Source organism: Lissotriton helveticus, chromosome 5_1 (genome assembly GCF_964261635.1).
Source record: "Lissotriton helveticus chromosome 5_1, aLisHel1.1, whole genome shotgun sequence".
Lineage (NCBI taxonomy): Eukaryota > Metazoa > Chordata > Amphibia > Caudata > Salamandridae > Lissotriton > Lissotriton helveticus.
In genome coordinates this window covers 86,892,239-86,913,981 of record NC_136065.1, presented here as the reverse complement: position 1 = coordinate 86,913,981, position 21,743 = coordinate 86,892,239, and the positions used below count along the sequence as shown (strand labels likewise).

At 46.6% G+C, this 21,743-nt stretch overlaps 1 protein-coding gene across 1 annotated transcript in view; it reads left to right on the top strand.

Annotated features, from left to right (window-relative positions):
* The window catches only part of LOC144754185 (E3 ubiquitin-protein ligase TRIM39-like), a 138,829-nt gene that overhangs the window by 70,850 nt on the left and 46,236 nt on the right, over nt 1-21,743 (top strand). Inside the window, exon 4 of the mRNA XM_078641769.1 lies at nt 15,457-15,479. Coding sequence (XP_078497895.1) covers nt 15,457-15,479 — 23 coding nt within the window. The remainder of the gene's footprint in view (nt 1-15,456; nt 15,480-21,743) is intronic.

Below are 21,743 nucleotides of genomic sequence, written 5' to 3'. Positions count from 1 at the left end.
GAACGTAGGCCCCGTGCTTTTGCTAACGCCAGTTCCATTTAAAAAATTCCCCTAAGTAACAACCAGAAGTCACTGATTTTAGGACTAGCTGCCTCAATCCAGGCCCTGGCAATGCAGAGCCGTGCCGCACTAATAATAATTGAAACTAGCGATTTAGATAGATTACCTGACTCTCTAACCGAGCCCAGAATTATTTCTCTTTCCGTTATATGTATTAGTGTACCTGATAACCTACTCAGCACCGAGGCAATCTCAAACCAAAATGTATTTAGACATGGGCATAAAATAAACATATGTCTAAGATCAGCAGCGTACAAGTTACACTTTGGGCAAAATGATTTCGGAGAACCCTGGGAGTTTGCCCATTTTGAAATAACTGCGGAGTATAATACAGCATAAACATAATACGATGCTGATGCAGCTTCAGATTGATTGAAGAGACAGCAGAATTAATTGTAGCCAGGGAGTCATGAAATTCTTCCATACTGATTCCAGTTGCAAACATATGGTTGATCTTAGCTACCCTTATCAAGCCATCATCTAATGTTTCTTGCATGAAGCCCTGATAGGCTTTACCAATCTGACGCCGACCAGGGGTGAGAAAGATAGCCCGAAGTACGGCAGAAGTGTGCCCTTCCCTTGTAAGAAATAATTTCTGATTTGCAAATATTTAAAAAATGAATTCTGTAATATCCCAAACTCACTTTTTAAAGAAGCAAATGACCTAAAGCCCCCTTCATCATAGATCTGCCCCAGTCGTATTATTCCAGCCGGTTGCCATTTTCTACAGACGGCATCTGAGATCATTCCCGGAAACCTAGGATCAGCCCATAAATAAGTATGTTCATGTAAGTCAGGCAAAGAGTAAGTTTTACAGCTATCTTGCCATATGTTATAAATGTGCCTGACTACCTTGAAACAAACTCTCTTAAAGTAATTTGGGGCCGACATGTAGTTTAGGAGGAACTCACTATTAGGACCAAATGTAAGCTGATACGCTAGCCAAATTTTACCCACCGTAGGTCAAAAAAGTACACTCTGGATACGATTGAGGAAGGCAGCCCAAAAATAAGTTTTAAAATCAGGTAGCTGAAAACCACCTTGCTCATAAGTCAACTTAATGTACCGGAGTGCTCTCCTAACTTTACGATAGCCCCATATAAAACTACCAATCGCAGAGTCAAGTCGCTTAAAAAATGAATTTGGGACTCTAAAAGTAACTGAACGAAATAAATAACGAAATTTGGGCAAGACATTCATTTTTACTATATTGCATCTCCCAAGAATAGTCCGCGGCAGCCTATGCCATCTACGCAGATCTACGGTAATTTGTTTTAGTAGACGTTCATAGTTTAGTGACTTATAATCATTTATACATCCACTGAGACAAATACCGAGATAAGTAGCTGTGGTAGTAACACCAAGCTGCGGTACAGGAGATGCAGGAACATAATTAAGAATAGATTGTGTTTTGTCATGATTGAGCTTCTATCCAGAGAGGGAACCAAAATATTGCGCCTCTTATGTAATTGCAACGATCGCAGCTTCAGGTCCAGAGGTAAATACTGTAATGTTGTCTGCATAGGCCGTAATTTTTAAGATTATACCATTAAAACAGACAGGGGAGATAGAGTTATTATAAAGGAGATGCCTAATTTAAGGCTCAATATAAAGGGTGGCAATATATAAATATAAATGCGGCAGCGAGACTCATCACTGGATCAAAAAAACACTCGCATATCTCCCCTGACTTCAAATCCTTGAACTGGTTGCCCCTTGAAGCCAGAATACAGCTGAAAATTGCCTGCATGACGCACAAGGCTATACACCTGAAATCACCCAGCTACCTCTCTCATAAGTTGACAATTTCCGGCGGGTCCAGAACTACCAGGAGCTCAAACAATCTTCTGCTGAAACCGCGAAGATTCCGGAAGGAAAAAACTTACAAACGCTCCTTCTCTGGAATGGCGCCCAGGATCTGGAACGCACTTCCTCCTGAAACGAGGCTCATCTCCTCCTCCCTTCTTTTTAAGAAAGAAGTCAAAAGTATCCTTATGGCTAAATACACTTGAACAATGCGTTTGACTTACACTGCGAACAGTACTCCAGTATTTTATTATGATATAGCCTATATATTCCTCTGCACGTGTGTTTTGACTTATATTAGTCTAAAGTGCTTAGATCCTTTTTTCTCCATCTCTGTATAGTTACAGCGTTTTTGTTGTCATACGCTCCAACTATGCCTTGCTACCTCATACCTGTACTATACGTAATATTTCTGCTATGTACTTGAACTTGATGATCTTGATGATGATTACACCTGCCTCTGTAAAGCGCTCTGTTATCTGCAAAGATCTTGTTCGCGCTATATAAAACTTTCAAAATAAAAAAATAAAAAAATAAAAAAAAATAAAGGGTGAATAATAATGGGGAGAGTGGGCAGCCCTGACTGGTGCCCCGATGAATGTTAACCACCCCAGATGTACAACCATTCAGCTTGATAGCTGCTGACGGACTGCGATAAAGTCGCTGGACCGCCGAGATGAACCTCCGACGAAGGCCTTGTGATTGCATAGTGCTCCATAAAACCCCCCAAGCGACCTGGTCAAAGGCCTTCTCTGTGTCCAGCGCTACCATCCCAATCCGCTCCCCTTGTTGATCTCCTACATCAAAAGCCGCATAGGCTGTATTTATGTGCGCCACTGTATCCCTACCTGGGACAAAACCATGTTTCTCTTCTGAGACCAACAAGTACATACTTGAAGCTAGACTAGAAGCAAGCAGTTTTGAAAATATTTTTGCATCTGCATTAAGTGAAATAGGTCTGTAGGACCCTAACTCCCCCACCGTTTTACCCTTTTTGGGGAAAACCACTGTTAGTTTTGTTCCAGGAGGGGGGAGCATCTCCTCCCTCCAATATGTCGTTGAACAGCACAAGAAGAACCGATGACAACACTTCCTTAAAGATTTTATAAAACTCTAATGGTATGGTGTCCTCTCCAACCGCCTTACCACTAGAAAGAGCCCCTAGAGCCGAGGTCTCTAGGCCCTGCGATGAGATACTTCCAAAGTAGGAAGAGCACTCGCCCTACAGCTTGTTGATTACATTATCTCGTTTCCTGATATAAAGTGCCATAAAATGTCCTAAATTCCTCGGCTATATCTTCTGATTTTGTGTAAATGTTAGAATCCCCTCCTTTAATAGACTTGATATGAGAATTTGCCTGCTGATCTGCAAGTTGGTACGCCAATACTCTTCCTACCCTTTCTCCATATTCATACTGCTTTATTCTGTATTTGAGGAAGTTATTAGCCACTTTATCTTTCAGTCTTCTCTGAAGTTTAGCTTTGGTCTCAATAATCTGGACATAAATCTCTTGCTCACCACTGTCTTTAGCCGCTAATGCAGAGGCATGTTGTTGCTCTAATTGAATAGACTGCTTGCGTTCATTAGCAAGTTGGATATTGTTTTGTCTATTCTGTTTTACTATATACTGAAGAGTTGCCCCTCTTACACTAGCTTTTAAACAGTCCCATATCATGGCCATAGACGAAGTATGTAGGTTAATCAAGATGAATTCCTCTAAAATCTTTATGCATATGGGCAACATAATCCGTGTTACTTAACAAATGTTTTGGAAATGAATACTCCTTCGCTTGTTGTGATCTAGACCCTGCAAGAGCATTATTAATCATAATAGGATTGTGGTCCGAGGTTAACTTTGGACATACAATCATTGTTGCATCGACCAACAACTCATAACTCATGAAGATCCTATCGATCCTGGAGTATTGTTTATGGGGATGAGAATAGAATGTGAACCCCGGTATTGAAGGATATAAAGTTCGCCAGGCATCGTCTAATTGATGGATATGGATTAGATCAAGCATACTAGCCTTTACCTGGACCATTCTGGCTCTTGCAGGTGAATTAGTAGTGTAAATTTTTCTATCCATAATAAAAATTAAAGTCGCCCATTACAACAAGGTCACCCTCCCAATCTAAAAGTTCGGAATTCAAATAAGAAATAACCTCAGAGCAATCAACATTAGGACCGTATAACATACAGTCTGTAATCTTTTTTCCCAAAATCAAGAACTGTGCAATTGCCCATCTCCCCCGGTTATCTGCAACAGTTCTAAGTACAGTAATTTTCGAATGTTTGTCTTTTAATAGCGCAACACCCCTTAGAGATACTGTCTGTGGGTACAAATGACCAAGTCATAACTTAATTGTTTATTTAACTTTCTATCCTTATATGCGAGATGGTTTCAGCCAGTCCCACTATTTGAGGCTTAAATCCTTTACGTTTTTCCGCCACCAATCGCCTTTTGCCGGTTGTATTGAGCCCACAGACATTCCAACTCATTTTCTTGACTCTAGCCATTATAAAGAATCATTTTGACCACATAGTAACCTAACAAAACCCAATTATGCATTTTCCTGCATGACAAACACTCATTTTTATTTCCAAAATTTACCTGTGCTATTTTATGCAAAATGTGACTGTTTAACCCCCACCCCCCGAACCCAACCCCTCCAAAACCACCCCAAGACCCCCCACCCCGTTTCTTGGAAAAGGAATCACCCCCCTTACTGCTGTCGTGGATGACAGTGAATGAAAGACAACACAACCACTCCTCCCCAAGAGCCCCTAGGCATACCCACACTCCATCCCCCCCCCCCCCCCCTCCGTCCACCACCCAGCAACTAAGATACATTTATCATCTGTCAGCTATAGTTGGAGACTAACAAGATAAACCTTTTAGCTAATTACAAAATTATATCCTTATAGCAATGCTTCCTAAACCCGTTACCTCAAACCCCCCCAGGAAAGATAATTCAAAGTTAGGCAAAGACCTTAGGCTGATCCCTAATCACGAGAGATTTGCCAACTGGCCAATGCTTTTTTGGCCTCCTGCTCATTAACAAACAAGCATTTACAATGCAATGGTTTTGCCTTTGTTAAAGTTAGAGCTATTGGCATTGCTCTTGACATTATTTTTATTTGTTTTTTTTAACATAAATAAATGGCATTGTCATTTACAATAGCAGGGCAGGGCACAGGGAAGGGGGGGGCGAGGAGAGACGAAGGAGAGCTGCGGGCTCAGGGAAGGGGGGGCGAGGAGAGATGGAGAGCTGTGGGCTCAGGGAAGGGGGGCGAGGAGAGACTAAGAAGAGCTGCGGGCTCTTGTTGTAATGCTTGCATGGATGAGTTGGTGGATGCATGGATGGGTGCATGCATGGATGGATGGGTGCATGGATGGGTGTATGGATAGATGCATGGATGGGTGGATGGATAGATGCATATATACAGCCAATCCCTCAACAATTTATGCAATCCACCAACCCATCCAACCACAGCATTAATGGGTGGCACTTTTATGGTGCTCGCTCCATCATTTCCAGGGCAGTGCAAAGTTGCACAATGCCACATAGTGGATATCACAAACACTGCTGATAAAATTATCCCAAAGCAGTCTGGCATCTGGGGTAAATTACAAAGGTGAGGAATCTGCAGTTTGAAGTGTGCATCAAAATAACTTCTTCATAGTAGCAATATTGCTGCAAATAAGAGGGACGCCAACTTTGCTGCCAGCAGTGCTGTTCCTGTTACAAATAGGGAGAAGTTGCACTGTTTCCTCTGAACAAGTACCTTTTGTGCAACGAAACAAACACATTTGTCATCCCTATTGTATGTGTGTATGAGGAGTGTCTGCACTACTACTGCCAGTTCTATGAGTGTATGAGGTGAAGGGTGACGTGGTGCCTGACTGTGATCTAGACTGGTGAATGCAGTGGCAGATAGGTGTGAGTTCTATGCGCTACTCCAATACACAAAGAACGTCTTTAGTTTTGCAGTGAAAGATTGCTGACTGAAGAAATTTGTTTTCTCTTATGTTGGAGGGCACGCACTTTACAAGATGGAGCGTTCGGTCTGCTCCGAGTAAAAGCCCTTACTTGTGCAAAATGTCCAGTCTGGTCACTGGCTGTGGCCAAGAGCTTTAGATAATCACTCTTCCCTAGTGCTCTTTGTGCCAGATCACCCACCTGCGGATAATGCCCACCATGGTGGCGGCTGGTGTTTTGTGACCTTCCTCCGCTGGCAGACTGTATGAAGTAAATATATAGAGGGGTCCCCGTGAGAAGGAATTATTTATATGCAGACAATAAAAATTCAAAGCAAAATAAGATAATCCTCAAAGGAAAAGAGATATGTTGTCATTTATTCAACAACACAGGATAACAATTTAAAGCAATGTTTGCAATCATTTAGAAATAGAACGAGAAATCGGAAAAATGAAAAAGCCCCAAGAAAGGGAGGGAAGGAAGTGTGCTCAAAGGCTGTGTGAAAGATTATAAAGATAGTACACAGACTTAAACATAATGTACATATATCCCAAAATCAACAAAGAATTACAAATTATTCCAAGAAACCAAAACGGCCTACATCAATTAAGGCAAGTATTTGGGCAAGTATTACAAAAGAGAAATGGGGCATTCCGCGGTCACATGTATAAATAATTCCTTCTCACGGGGACCCCTCTATATATTTACTACCTGACGCCCAGGTCCCCACGACTGCATGGGTTCTACCCCCCCTTTATAATGGCAGACTGTATGAAGCACTTGCATTCCAGTGAGTGCAGGAATATATGCATGTCTGCTACAGAGTGCGGCAAACGTATTCCACTGATGTCTAGGTCTCTCTACTCAGCTTTGTTTGCCGCAAGACCCAGGAACTATCAGCATTCTGCAAAGGATTCCCTATGGCTGTTTCTTCACCACAGCACTGCCTGTGCTTCTGGCACACGCAGCTTGTGCCGCAACTGCAAAGAGTATACAGGCGTGGAGCGATCTTCACAGCAACAATAAGGGTGGCTTATAAAGGCGTGGTGGGCGGAAAATGTAAGGGGCCTCCAATGCTATGGATGAGCACTTCACTCTCCTCAGAGGAATACCACTGCTGGCCAATACAAAACGCCTGCCTGACAGAAGAGGCTGGCCAACAACAGCGTGGCACCACGAATCCTTTCTTGTACTCTTTCAGTTTTACCAGCATGGCAAATCTCTGCAAGCAGCTGAACCTTTCTCTAGCCACACCCAAAAACTGGGAGTCGCAATGTCTATGAAGATGTTCGGAGAGGGTGTTTAATAACATGACACTCAAAATAAATATCCGAAAGCAGCCATAGTCTGAACGGGAATGCCAAGAAGCACTCGGGTAATAAGAAGTGCGAATAACGAAGGGTTTTAGCAGGAGGGGGAAAAGTTAGTATATTTCGCTGGAAAAATAAGCACATCCCAAGCAGAATTTAAACTCACCAAGTCAAAATGTACTTTGGAAAAAGTAGCACACCAGATTCAGAGCTGCAAGGAGCGGGGAAGCAAACACCTAGGGTCACAAGGCAGAATGTGGGATTCACAAGACGGATTCCGAAGGTGTGATGACAGCCCAGAGTCAGCAGTGAAAACCAAACGCCGCGGAGGCCGCAGCTTCCTGCAGCCGACGAGTTCAAGGCATTCCGGAGGGAGCGAGCATTCCTTTGATCGGAGTCACTGAACAAAGGCAAACAAAGGCAGGCGCGGAGACTAGAGCGACCATCAGTTCATGGAGCCGGCAGGAAGACTGCACAGTGGAAGCGAAAGGTTACCCAACCAAAGCAGAACTGAGCTCAACAGCAACCAAACGCGTTGGAAAGGGTTACATCTTTTTATTTTTATTTTATGCGTTTTTATAGAGCGCGGACTTTACCCGAAGGTGTCAGACTCAGAGCGCTTCACAATAGCAGTAATGATACATGAGGAGAAAATTACAAGTGAGCACGTTACAAAAGCAAACGTTACATTACATGAGGCAATAGTGACAATTGTGCATGTACCAAGAGCAAATAAAATTCAAGAGGTAGCAAGCAGTACGTTACAAGAGGAAAACGTGACATGTGTGCATGCATGTTACAAAAGCGTACAAAGTTAAAGTACAAGTAGAGGTATAATACTGGCATAAAATATAATATAATAAAAGGTAGACACTCCAAACACAAGAACAAACGTTACGTAACATGAGCCAATGGTGGCAATTGTGCATGTATCAAAAGCAAACAAAATACAAGAGGTAGCAAAAGTGAATGAAAACAGAAATTACAGCCAAGCTAGCGAGGCTTTAACTCTCTCTTGGTAAATTATATATTCCGCCTCCTCTTTGGATACATATTTCTCTGGGGGGTGTGTCAGGACGGGGCTGCTGTCCACCCACAGACTCCTTGCCGTCTCACAGGCCTCCACGTTTCTCAGGAGGGGGCCCCTTCCCAGGCTCAGGGTGAGACCCCCGGGCAGGTAGAAGGCGAAGACCACGTTGTTCCACCTGCAGGGCTCGTACGTCTGCCGTGACTTCAAGTCCAGCGGATACTTCTCCAGGCGGCCCGTGGAGGGGTCGAAGTACCAGGTGTAAAAGTTTGTGGTGGACTCGGGGGCCCACAGCAGGTCCCCTGTCCAGGAGCGGGGCCACACGGAATCCAGCAGGGGCAGGTACTCAAACCCCACCCAGGAGGGGCTGTGGATCAGCACCCAGTGCACCACCTCCAGTTTGTAGGCCTCGGTGCCCAGGACCCTCAGGGCCGGCTCCTGCCCCCCGCAGTGCTGCTGCTTGTAGTTCCACAATAGCTCCTCGAAGCCGAAGGGGAACAGGCAGTTCCCGTAGCGGGAGTCTTCGCACAACGCCGGGGAGTTGGCCCCCATCTCCCGCAGGTCTCGCATCGAAGGGTGGAGTTGCCGGTGGGGGATGCTGCACCCCCAGTAGTGCTGTAAGACCGCCTCCAAGCGCCTGCTCTTGAAGGGCTCCACGTCTGGGCGCGGAATGTGCGGGGACCAGCAGGAGACGCTCAGGTTTACGAGGTTTCCCTTCAGGATGAAGGTATGCCGACATTTCTCCTCAGTATATGTTCACACACACGCTCCATTGAGAACATTTTCGACCACGGGGTTTGTGTGCTCAACTGGGAACCTGCACCTCTTTTTAACACTCCTTCCCCCACCCCCCGCTGCTCACAGCCCCCTCACCCCGATTGTGAGGCCAGCGGCTGCCTAGAGGGCGACCAATCCGATGCGCCCCCTTTTCACAGGCTTGCTGAGGAAGGGTGAGGGCTACCACCTCTATGCTGCGTTCAAAACGGGCCCCTATCGGGTCCGGCTTCGCCTCCCTCGGCCCATGTTTCTAACACATGGAAGCCTGCAATGGCTGTATATAAGACTGTCTCCAAGTCCCTTCTTACAATCAAGTTGTATCGTCTCTAGTGACCGGTCATAAGAACAAGGAAAGACACGGGAGGGGGGGGGGGCGGGAAAGACACGGAAGCGGGAGGGGGGGCGGGAAAGACACGGACAGGGGGGGCAGGAGGATCACGGCGCACGCACATTTATAAACAAAATGCTCCTTACCTGATCGCCTCGTGGGAACTCGAATCTTGCAGCCAACTCCAACAACAGACACTTTAAAAAGGAACAAAACCGGCCCACTCGAAAAAAAAAATAACACCTACCCACCACCGTGATGACAAACCGAAGTGGGTGGAGAGGGAAAAAATCTCGGGAACGCCCCCGAATCTGGTCCGAGATTGACGGACAGAGCCCTCTCCCAATGGCTAGCCTCCATTTATGGAGCTAGCCAATGGGAGGAGGGGGCAGATACCCGACCCCACAGAGAAAAACATAAGGTTTTCCTAGCGCATGCGTACTTCGTACTTCGTACGCATTTGCTAGGCAAAACCTAAAAAGTAGGAACGACCATCCTTAACAACTTTAAGCCGGGCAGGCTCCTGGAAAAAAACCTGAGAACAGACAGACTTAAATGAATCCATAAGTTGACGTAGTTCCCATCTCTCTTGTCCATGGAAGACTTACAAAGATCCGATCTGACGAAAATTGACATAGCATCTACTTTAACAGGAGCCGTTGGCCTAGCCTTAAAAAAAATAGCCTGGCGAAGCAAAAAATTACCAAAGAAAACCAAAATAGGACGGGAATAGTTTTTTTTTAGCTTGCATATTAGGTGACAAAAAAAGTGGGAGCCAATGTGCTCTTTGGACCTGCGTATCCATGTCCCAATCCTCCAAGTCTGGAAAAGCCTTTTGTAAAAGGTCCACAACATAAGCCCGAGGATCGGCGCCTTCCTTCCCCTCTGGTATCCAAAAAATCCTTAGATTGTGGCGCCGCTGACGGTTTTCCAGGTCATCAATTTTAAGTTGCATTGAAGCAGGTTGTGACTCTTGTGCGGTGACCACCTTGGCAGTGTGGGAGTTGATCTCCTCAGCGCCTGTCACGCGCTCCTGCAGGTCAGAGACCTCCACCGTCAAATGCTGGACCTTGCTGGTAACCTCAGACAACACTCTTTTGATTTCAGCCTTGCCTGTTGTTAGTATGCCTGTGCTTCTGCTCTATGAGCAGCGAGAGCATGCATTATACTAGAGTGAGGGTTCACCCCCTTTCACCCTCCCTACTCAAATAGTTTGGCACCTTATTAGGTCTTATTTCCACAGTATTAGAGCTATAAGATATGGGAGGGGAGGAAGAGGATCCGAACACTGTTGATGAGGTGTTAAGTCCGAGACTTAGAGCCTCCTTTGACTGACAGGGCATCCCACCAGCTTCCTTTTGGCCATGGCAATACGCAACATCTATTGCAGAAGGTCTTGACAATGCCGCATTTTTTGAGCTAATATCGATATCGATAGGAGACAGATTACAGATGCCTTGCTGTACAGTAGTAGCTGCACTAACCGAGCTAGCATATGAATCTGCACCTCCCTTCGAGGGGGTAGGAGTGACACCATCCCCCTGTGATCCGGCGGAAGAAAGCCTAGAAATAATGGATCGCACTGCTCTCTTTGAGACCCATTTACGAAGGGGGCGGATTCCTGACGTGGTTTTAGAGGAGCTAGCTGCACCTCTTAATCGACCAAGTGCTTCGTTGTTCTGCGCAATATTGCCAGTCCCTCCACGCCCTCTTCCACCTTTCATATTCCGCATGATCATAGGGCCTTTTTCTTTTCCTTTCGGGGTTCACAGGGTTTTTTCCCCCTCAGGGACGGTGCCTCCCCGACTACAGATGGGAGAACCCAGATTTCCAGATGAGTGGACTTTTGGCACATCCACACTGATAGCACTGTCTACCCCTGCCGTATCACTCGCCTGTTCCTCAATTTCTCTGCCTCCATCTCCGAGGCTCTGTGCAAGGTAAATGTCATACTACTTGGGCTGCTGCCCTGCGCTATTAAGTTCAGCTAAAGCCGGGGTCTTTCGATATTTGAGCTTATAACTTGTGCGCTTACCAAATCAGGAGAATTATTACCAGTCTCAATAACTGCTGCCACTACGCATATACCTCCTGGAGAGAGAGGAGAGGCTGGAGAGGCAAGAGAAGCACCCATTCTGTGATCACCATACTCCATACTCCTTCATCCTTCATTAACTGCTGCATTTAAGACTTCTGCCATCTGGGCGAGGGGCACAGCAGATTCAGACCCACAGGACCGAAGAAGCACTGGAGCTTTCCCAGAGCGTAAAAGTTTAAGAATAGGTTTCCCCACCTGCGTGTCCGCCTGACAACTTGCAGCGCTACTGCTTAATATAGTTTTTTCCGACATTGCTACATTATCTGCAAATGAAATATCTTGCACAGCAGTCTCACCGTCCATACCTTCCGCCCCTGCTCCCATGATTGTTGCGTTCTCCACCTGGGCCTCAATGCGACCTCTCCTGGTTGCAAAGACAAAACAGAAGTGTGATAGTTGGCTATAAGCTTGCGCTTGGTTGTTAAATAGTAATAACACAACATATAAGGCTGCTCCCAGGGATAAAAAGTGACGTCTATCACTCCGCCACCATCTGATGTGGACAAAATCCACAACAACAAATATATAAACGTAGTATCCCGAGCAAAGAAGAGTCCTGTATTACAAAGTAATTTACAAATCCAAAAGATAATCCAATCCACATGTGTAGTTAGTCTTCTTCTTTTATTGTATTCATAACAGCAACCTGGTTGCACGTGCTGGAGCCATCTCCCCCAGTTTTCCCTTGCACTTTATTTTTGCCTCCAACAAGACCCCCAGCGTCGATGTCACTTTTATGTGCTCTCGCTGCTCACACCCAGCTCCACAAAAGCAGCTATTGCTTAGACCAGTAAATACCAGCTGACCACGCCAGGCTAGCTTTTGGAGCTTCCACCTGATTGTAGTCCACCTTGCTGTGCTAGCAAAACTGAGCAGGGTGCTAGCACAGGTAAGACGACACATCCGCTGAGACGGTGACAAAAATGTGGTATTCCTGGTATTACTGAAGATTCAAAAGATTCAGAAGAACTAAAAAGCCCAAAATGTCCCAGTTGCACCACTAAATTGCAGCCCTTCCAGGCATTATAGTTTCTTTTACAACACTTGAGCAATAGCAAAAAGCAGCAGCCTGACACGTGTAAAACACGGAGAGATGGAGCCAGAAAAAAAAATGGATCTCCTTGTCTTCGACCTTCCTTATCCAAACGCCATCGCCTGGAAAACGCCATCCTCATCACTTTCCTCGCTTTAAATGTCTAACTTGCCAGCCACCGTCCAAAACGCCGCGCTGGGAGCAGGGTTTTCAGTGAGGGTATCGTGGCTGGCAGCAAGGCTCCGGAGAGGAGCAGCCGAGCGTCCTTCAGCGGCGGCAACCATCTGCCATCTTCCTTCCCCCCAGGCTTACTATTGCGAAGGAGTAGTGTGACTCTTCTGTCGGACATTCACTTGTTTATAAACCGGTTACGATTCATGGTACGTATAATGATTCAATAGCGAATTTGGCGTGTTATCTGTAAAGAATCTCATTCCCCACAATACTCCCTCTAATAACTGTCCTTTCAAATGGGAGCTATTTAATGCTTAGCGATCAATATTGCTATAGGATGTGAGCTGGAATCCTTTGTTTTGTCTGTTACCAAGCTCATCACTTGTTGGAATAATGTCCTTTTCCCCCTACCCAAGGGATTGTAGATTGCTCCTTGTGACCTTCCATTCCATTCCAACTTTGAAGGCAGATTTTAACAAGCTAAGCAGAGGCAATGCACTTTTGTTTTAGAAAGAAGTGGCCCTCACATCTGCTCGTAAACCATTTGAATTGCAGGGATTCTGCTCAGGAACAGAACTAGGCTTTGCACCATAGAACATCAGCCGGTAGGGACTGAGTCCCCATACCACATCACTATCTGTGGGCCCACGTCCGAGTAGTTATTACTGTCGCACGTGCCCTCCTAACCTTTCCATGGAGACCAGTGATATGGCACCCCAGAACACAATACTCGCAAGGATCGCCGTGACCGGTCACCCCCTTCGTTGTCACACTCGTACCTGTCCACAATAGAGTAGAAAAGAGACACGACGGAGGTTTATATTTATTTAAACTGCTGTTCTCTAATTTGCAATAAATGTTCTGCAAGTATGAAACAAACACAAAACAGAAATGGCATTGGCATGCTTACTAAACCATATACAATGAAAAGCCCTGTCATATTGTCTGAAAGTTTTGCCTAAATCAAACTCCCCCCCCCCCCCCCCCCCGCCCCCCCCCCCCCCCCACCTCAACACTACGAAGCTGAGTGATTATAGATTTCTGAGCTCCGTGGCGGAACCCTTACCTTAGCATGTATAGACAGTTGTTTCTACATTCCAGGCGGTGCGGTCTTGTCCCAGGGCCTTCACTCTTGTCTGTCTTTTTAACCCCGTGTCGTGAGTACTTGAAAATTCAACTGTAATTCTCTAATATGTCTAGTTATAGTGTGTGCCCACAATGAATAAGAAGGAGCAACGCGTTTTGACCTTTTTCAAATTCTTTCTTTATTGCAATACATTCCCATGAATTAGCATTGTTTGATTGCATTATTCCATGCGTTTTATAATCCAATCATATGTTGAATCCACAAAGGCTTCAATTGCGGCGAATCGGGATGTGACTCTGTGAGCTTGTTGAAAATGATTGACCTTTCCGCACATTTGATGTATGACACCCGGAATGTATGACTGAGGAACCATCGTGGCAAACTGTTTGCTATAACTAAGCATCCCCTGACGAAAGGCTACTCCAGCCCAAAATGCATTGGAATTGGATTGTTTAATTCGTGGATTCAACATATGATTGGATTATAAAGCACATGGAATGATGTCATTTCATGGGACTGAATTGTAGTAAAGAAAGAATATGAAAATACATTCAAGTCTAATTGATTACATTTTAAATTAAGTCACGTAACTTTGGATGAAAATCTCAGTAAGGGAAATATAGCTTTGCAATTGAGGGATGCTTCCCCACGGGGAGCGCTATTGGAATATTACCGTGTGTGAGGTACATGTAGTGAAACTCACCCATGGCAAAAAGTCCAAAATACGGGTGATCCAAAAAGCAAATAAATCTAGACGTACTGAATGGGCGGAATCAATTGCAGCATACCTCTTAGGCTCATACCGCCTCCTAAATGTCGGAATTTTGTAAAGCGCACAGCTACCTCCACCGGAGGTGTCCCGGCGCTGTCTGTATACCGATTAGGAACCCTTCCTGGCTTTCCTGGGAAATGTCCACTCCTAGGCACCCCCCAGGTGCAGCCAGGCATCCCAGCGCTTTTGGGGCCGTTGTGAAGACTAAGCAAGCTATTGCCCAGAGTTGCAGCGTGGGACCCATGATCAGAACAGGCACTGAGGCGAGAATATCCGGTCAGGGGAATTAATGAGCCGGAGACCCGCCGAGGCGGGAATCGAACCCTGGTCCCTGGCCAGAGCTCTGCATCAAGGTCTGCCTGCTCTAACCATTGAGCCACACTTCTCCACTCCTGCAGGGCGCTCTTCTAGGACTCTTCTTTGGCTCAAACCTCCTCCTGCAGAGCCGTCTTCTAGCACCCCATTTCCTTGCACCTCTTCTGGCAGGGTGCTCTTTTAGTACCCCTTCTGCTCGTACCTCCTTCTTTAGAGTGCTCTTCTAATACCCCCTTCTGCATATACCTCATAATAGTACAGACCAGCTGAGCCATGTCTCAGTTCACAATATTACAGATTGGGCTGTGCCAAGGCTCAGTTCACAATATTACAGACTGTGCTGTGTCTTGACCCATTCACAATATTACAGACTGTGCTGTGACATGACCCATTCACAATATTACAGACTGTGCTGTGTCATGGCTCACTTCACAATATTACAGACTGTGCTGTTCCATGACTCAGTTCACAATATTACAGACTATGCTGTGTCATGGCCCATTCACTATATTACAGACTGTGCTGTGTCATGGCTCAGTTCTCATGATTACAGACTGCAACAGGAATAACTCGCAATGAATTCTAACTATTGATCATTAGAATTGTTTCTCTCCAAAAATACTGCTACAGTTTAACTTCTTCTGTTGAAACTGAGTTCACTGTGTTTGTTTCTCTGTTTTTCAGGATGTCAGAAGCACCCTGAGCAGGTAAGGCTGGTTTATTATCCTCCTCTCAGTGTGTAAGGAGCAGGTCTGGCTTCTGCAGTGTGTAAATGCTACTACTGAGTTCACAAGGTGTTAGTCAGATCTTTATCACTTTGTCTGCAGAAAACACCTTTGATTCCCTTAAACTCCCTAAATTTTCAGAAATCCCTCTGAGTCCTCGGAAAAATCTTCTATGCCCGGAAATAATTTCTGCAAAAATGAGCTTCTGTCCTCACAAATCTTGTAAACGTACCTGAAGTCCTCTGAAAAGTGCCCTGATCGCACTGAAACCTGAAGTGTTTTCTGGGAAAGATCCACCAGGTATCCTCAATTCAGAGTTCCACAAAAAGATATCTCAACCACAATTAAAACATTCCCTCAATGCTTCCAATCATCATTGGAAATTCATTAAATCCATATTCAGGCTCCTTCTTTGGTGCGTTCCCTCCAATCCGCAAAGGTGCATGGCTTACAGCCTGGAGTGAAGTCTAGCGGAAGATCTCGCGTCTCACTGTGGTGCGGAAATGAAAGACACACGCACTACCTGGCTCAAAAGTTAGGAACCTCTTGTGCAGGCTGTGAGTGCTATGTACTTTAGCAATGACATCACCTGGATTGAACCAATGGGAGCAGATCGAAGGGTGACCACTGGAATCTGAAATGGCTTGAACTATGGTGCTGCACATGCACAGTAGCATCATCAACATTACATTCCATGAAAACTTTAACAAACCGCACTAGCTCAGCATTGTCTGACTATTGCTCATAGTCTAAGCGGTGCAGAGAGGTAGCAGGATTCCCTCAGCAATGCATCTTAGTGGCACCCACCTTACAGTTCAGGCCTGTGTCACTCCCTTCGCTGCACACCCCAGTTGTCTCTATTGCCTGAACAATGTCTGACAGGGAACATCTGGCCCGCATACAGGATTCCAGTGTCACCAGCTCATTGGTCCTATCAAACAGGTCACCCACATCGGGATCCTCATCATCTACTGCGAACTCAGACTCTAGGGAGATAAAAGAGCAGTAAAACCTGCAAAAAAGACCCATTTCCTCCAGTCCTCTTGTCTCCATTACCGTAGTCTATTGAGCTTGAGCGATACGCCACAGTCAATTAATCAGGGAGCCCGAACGTGCTCCTCGGATGTTAGTTCTTGACTAGCACCAGCTCTTGAACACAAAGATCAGTGTGTCCGGCCCTGTGTCTTTAACTGACTTCCTTGTTGCGCTTGGTTCTCCTGGCCGTGATGGGATCGTCTGGCGGGCTTGGAGTCCACCTTGGATGAGTAGGAACGATGTAGTCCACCGTTCTTCCCAGATATAACTGACTTGGATCGTATTCCGTCTTGGTGGGAGGCGTCCGCCCGTACACCCACACGAACGAGTAGATGGCCCATCAATGTAATGATCTCTCCGATAAAATTGGCTTGGATCTTATTCCGTCATGGTGGGAGGCTGCAGCCCATACAACCGCACAAACGAGTAGATGGCTCCATCAATGTTATGATGTTCTCCCAGATACAATTGGCTTGGATCTTATTCCGTCATGGTTGGAGGCTGCAGCCCGTACACCCGCATGAACGAGTGGATGGCTCCATCAATGTTATGATGTTCTCCCAGTTCAATTTGTATTACTGTTGTCAGTGCCCTCAAAAACCTATCGTACTTCCCATATGCGTGGTGTCACTTTTGCTTCATGTCAAACACTTTCAGGTAATCTGCCATTTCTTTTCACTGGAATGGTGGGCCATGGGTCTGCCTTCAGATCACTAACTTGACATGGGCTGCAGTTTTTTCAAGCTTTCGTATCACTTTCCTCACAGACTTGGTGTGCACTACATTGACCATGGGGTTTTTGAATAATTGTCTATGGTCACCAGTGCGTGCCACCCATCGGTGAAACTCCCAAAGCCAGCACTCACTTAGACCTAAGAAGCCTTGGGGATGTCATCTGTGATAATGAGCACTGGAGCTCCAGGCTACTCAGTGGTTGGCAGAGTGAGCGCACTTTCACTGTGTTCTCCGCAAGGTCGTTCAAAGGAGGGCACCGTATTTCTGTGCATTCCCACAATCTCTTGAGAGCCCAATTGGGGGGTGGGGGGGTGGTAGTGTCACATAGACCTAAGAAGCCTTGGGGATGTCATCTGTGATAATGAGCACTGGAGCTCCAGGCTACTCAGTGGTTGGCAGAGTGAGCGCACTTTCACTGTGTTCTCCGCAAGGTCGTTCAAAGGAGGGCACCGTATTTCTGTGCATTCCCACAATCTCTTGAGAGCCCAATTGGGGGGTGGTGGGGTGGTAGTGTCACAATTTGTTTGCCCCCGTCCCCACCCCAAAGAGGAGATCAGGTCATTCCTGACATGTATAGAGCTATTCACAAAGGTAACTTACAGTTGTGAGTAATGTACATGGGTCATTTACTATTACACTTTTGAGTAACTTTATTTATTTTGTCTACTCCCAAAATTCAAGTGTAGTTACTCAAACGTGTAGAGTTACGCATTTCCACCACCCGAAATAGGGTGGATCAAAATTTACGAGTGTAAGTTACTACAACCAACAAAATTGCGGCAGTAAGTCTAGCACCACGCGTGACTAATCGACTGCTACATCCTGCCATAGAAAAATAATGGAGGTAGGGACTCAAAATAAAACCTCTAGGAAATATTGTTGAATTCAATGTTAAAAATTGTTACAAATCCACATAAATAAAAAAAAAAATCTAAAATGAAAGAACATTTATCATTCAAATATAAAATATTTGATGTCTGGAATGAATCAATTCAGTGGTTAAGGGAAGGGGATCTTTTTTTAGTGTATGGTAGCTGGGTGTGTGAGCCGTACAGTGTCTTGCTGCATGCTTTTTTTTTTTTTTAAGCAACCTTTTATTTATTTATTTATTTATAAATGCAGAGACAATACAGTGTAGAATACCAATGAGAAAGAGGGAAAACAAAACCGGATCCAGCCCCTCAAGTCAAAGTAGGCTAAAGAATCAAGTCCAGTTTGGTCGGCAGGGTCTTGAGGGCAGCCGGCAGCAGAGTTTCACTATGGCAGGTCACCGTTCCATTGGAGGCATTGCTCCGATAGCAGGACTTTGCAATGACCTGAGAAATGAAGCCCTGGGAGAATGAAGAGGCAATCCATGAAGTCGGGCATAGAGGCACATCCAACCATTACTAGTATGACGAGGGAAAGGGGGAAAAGAATGCACATGGGGGGGAGGGGGGGGTTGGGGAGCTGACTAGGAAGAGGATGTGAAAGCAGTGGAAGCTCGCTGTCCCTTAGGGTGGAGTACACTACTGGACAGAACAATCACAAGTGGTAGAAGAAGACCTGGTGACAGGCCGATGTTGTGGACTGCGGAAACCAGTAATAATGGTGAGGGCCGGCAGCTTGGCAAGGCACTACCTGTGCAATCCATTGGGAGGGAGGGAACTGTCCTCGGGTGTTGCAAGAGGTCCTAGGGGAGGTCGTGCTCATGGGCCTGGAGACGTAGAGGTGGGTAGGAGTGGAGGTGCACCATAGACACAATATTAAGCTGCATTGTCAGCAGCCTCCATGACCCACCCCATAATTTGTCAAAAGCGTCCGATAATCATTGAGCATGTATGTGAATTGCTCATGAAGAGCCAATCTATAGAGTTCTATCACCCTCTCTGTCCGGGAACGGCATGTGGGTTGACGCCAGTTGTTGAGAAATGCATAGCTTGGCCACAGCCAGCAGTGTAGCCACCCATCAATGAGAGTTCATTTCAAAGAATCATCAGGATCATGAAGGAGGTGAAGGTGCGCTGAGGGGTGGAGGAGCTGGGGATGGTGCACCCACACCTCGGTCCAATAGGACTGTATCTTCTGACCGCTCCATTAGATGTGGAACAGCCGCTGGACACCTCCAACAGTGGTTGTTGGGCAGGAACCTGCCTGAGATTTCTTTGGGGACCAGTACCAGTGATGTGTCACTTTGAAGTATAAAAATTTAAGGCCTGATGCTCGGATAACCTGATCCTGAGAGCAGAGGAGCTCTGCCCACTCAACCGGGGTGTATCCTTGACGAAGATAATTTGCCATCTGGTTCTGGTCAGGGTGGTTGTAGGTATCGAGTGGGCCTCCCCTATCGTAACAGCATACAAATCCGAGACCAAGTGCCTATACCCACTCCATAGTGGCAGATAGCATTGCATGAGGAAGGGCAGATAGCATTGGATGACGAAGGGTGAGCGTTTTTTGGGAGTAGACACACCGCTGGTTGACTGCTCCCTCTGGCCCTGTGTTCTGACCCATTTTTTTCTGCCAGATCTTCTGTGTCTTGCTGGTAGATGGACTCCCCCACCCTACTGCGCCCTGATGCACATACTACCCCTATGTAGTGGCTTGACGATGCTGCATCTTTTCTAAGCCCCAAGCTTGCACCCACTGTACTGCGGGACGCCACACCCGGGGATGCAGGCCATCTTTTTACCCCCAGGGGTCTCACTGTATTTCCCTGCCTCCCTGCTAAGGCTCCCCTACCACAGTACTCCCCCAGGGATAATATCATGCCTCTGATTCTTTATCCCTGTGTGGGCTTGCTGTTACCGTCTGTCTAGTCCTTTACTGCCCAGATGTGATCTGTACTGACTAGTGTAAGGTGCCAGCCCCCTCCTATCCCCTCGCATGCAATGCACTTGAGCCAGGGAAGTGTAGCAGGAACAAACGAGATTCATTTCCCCTTCCTTCCCCAGTTCGCACCACCCACTTCTGCTCTCAGCCTGCCTCTGATTGCATCGCTGCAGACTCTAGAGGCCCCTGCCACGCCCATAGTGCAGAGCGAGGTCTCTACTCCTTCGCCCTGCCAGTACACTGAATGCCAGCCTCTCCAAATTCATTAAATGGAAGAAATTTCCTCCACTATCTCCATATAAAGCGAGTGGACTTCGCTGTCCTTCAGGAAACTCATCTGAACCCCACTGAATCCTTTAAGCTCAAACATGATTGAGTGGGCACAGTCAGTTGTATTAGTCGTACCCACGTGATGGGTGTCCCCAATCTCTCCCCTGTGCCAGTTCTAAGAATTGTGGGGGTGTCCTCCTGATGCACTGGTATCTTCCTTGTGAGGTGCTCCTGTGTTGGCCTGATGATGGCCAGTGGGTTTTGCTAAATTGCATTTCCCTGATTGGATGCTGATCCTGGGCTCCATCTACTCGCCCAGTGCCACTAAGACCTGCTCTCTGGTGGACCTCCCTCCTAGACCCCCCCTCAGAAGTGAAAGACCTTCTCTATGCAGATTACATTCTTCGCCTGTCCCGCCCTCTTTCCTCTGTGGCCCCTGTCATGTCTATCCTCGCTTATTAAACAGCATGCGATATTAACTGGACCAAAAGCGAGCCCCTACCCCTCTCGATAAGGAAAACCAGAGCCTGTTTGCAGACTGACGGCCTTCGGTGGGTTCCCACAGGGTCGAAGTATCTGGGCATTGGGATAAACACAGGTCTCTGTAAGATGGTGGGGGTCAATCTCCTACCACTTCGAGAATGGACTCGGACAGTTTTTTTTTTAAATGGGAGCATCGAACCTCTCCCTGTGGGGTCGAATACAAACCATGAAGATGACGGTGGCGCCTCGGTACCATCACATCTTTGCTATGTTGGCCATGAGGATACCCAGAGCGCTGCAACTGGGAATTGAGGCAGCCGCCCGTTCCTATATTTAAAGTAGCAGGCGCCCTAGGGTCTGAGCAGCGAGGCTTTGGGCTGGCAGTAACCAGCGGTAGTCGCCTTCCGCACCTCTCCTCTTATTATTTAGCCTTTAAATTGTCCCAGGTTGATACCTATCTGGGTGGCCTTGGAAGATGCCAGTGTGGGTAGCTATGGAGAGCCACGTCACAGGCTCGACCTGCCCTCCTACCTCCCACCGTCCTTCCCACTCTGGAAAAATGACCCAAAGCTGGAAGCCTCGACTGCAGCTTGGACAACAACCTACACTCTCATTAGGATTCATCCTCCTCCTCCATGAGGCCGCGTGGTGTGGCAAGATGCATCCTTCCGCATTGCCGGCGCCCCCTTTACTGGGCAATGTGGTATGCTCCTTGTGAGACACATATAGACCACCTCTTTGCAGAGGATGACACTGTAAGGCAGGAGCGGCATGACACTGTAAGGTATGCGCACCATGATACCTGCGTAGGAGCGGCGTGACGCTGTGAGGCGGGAGCGTCGTGACGCTGTGAGGCGGGAGCGTCGTGACGCTGTGAGACGGGAGCGGCGTGACGCTGTGAGACGGGAGCGG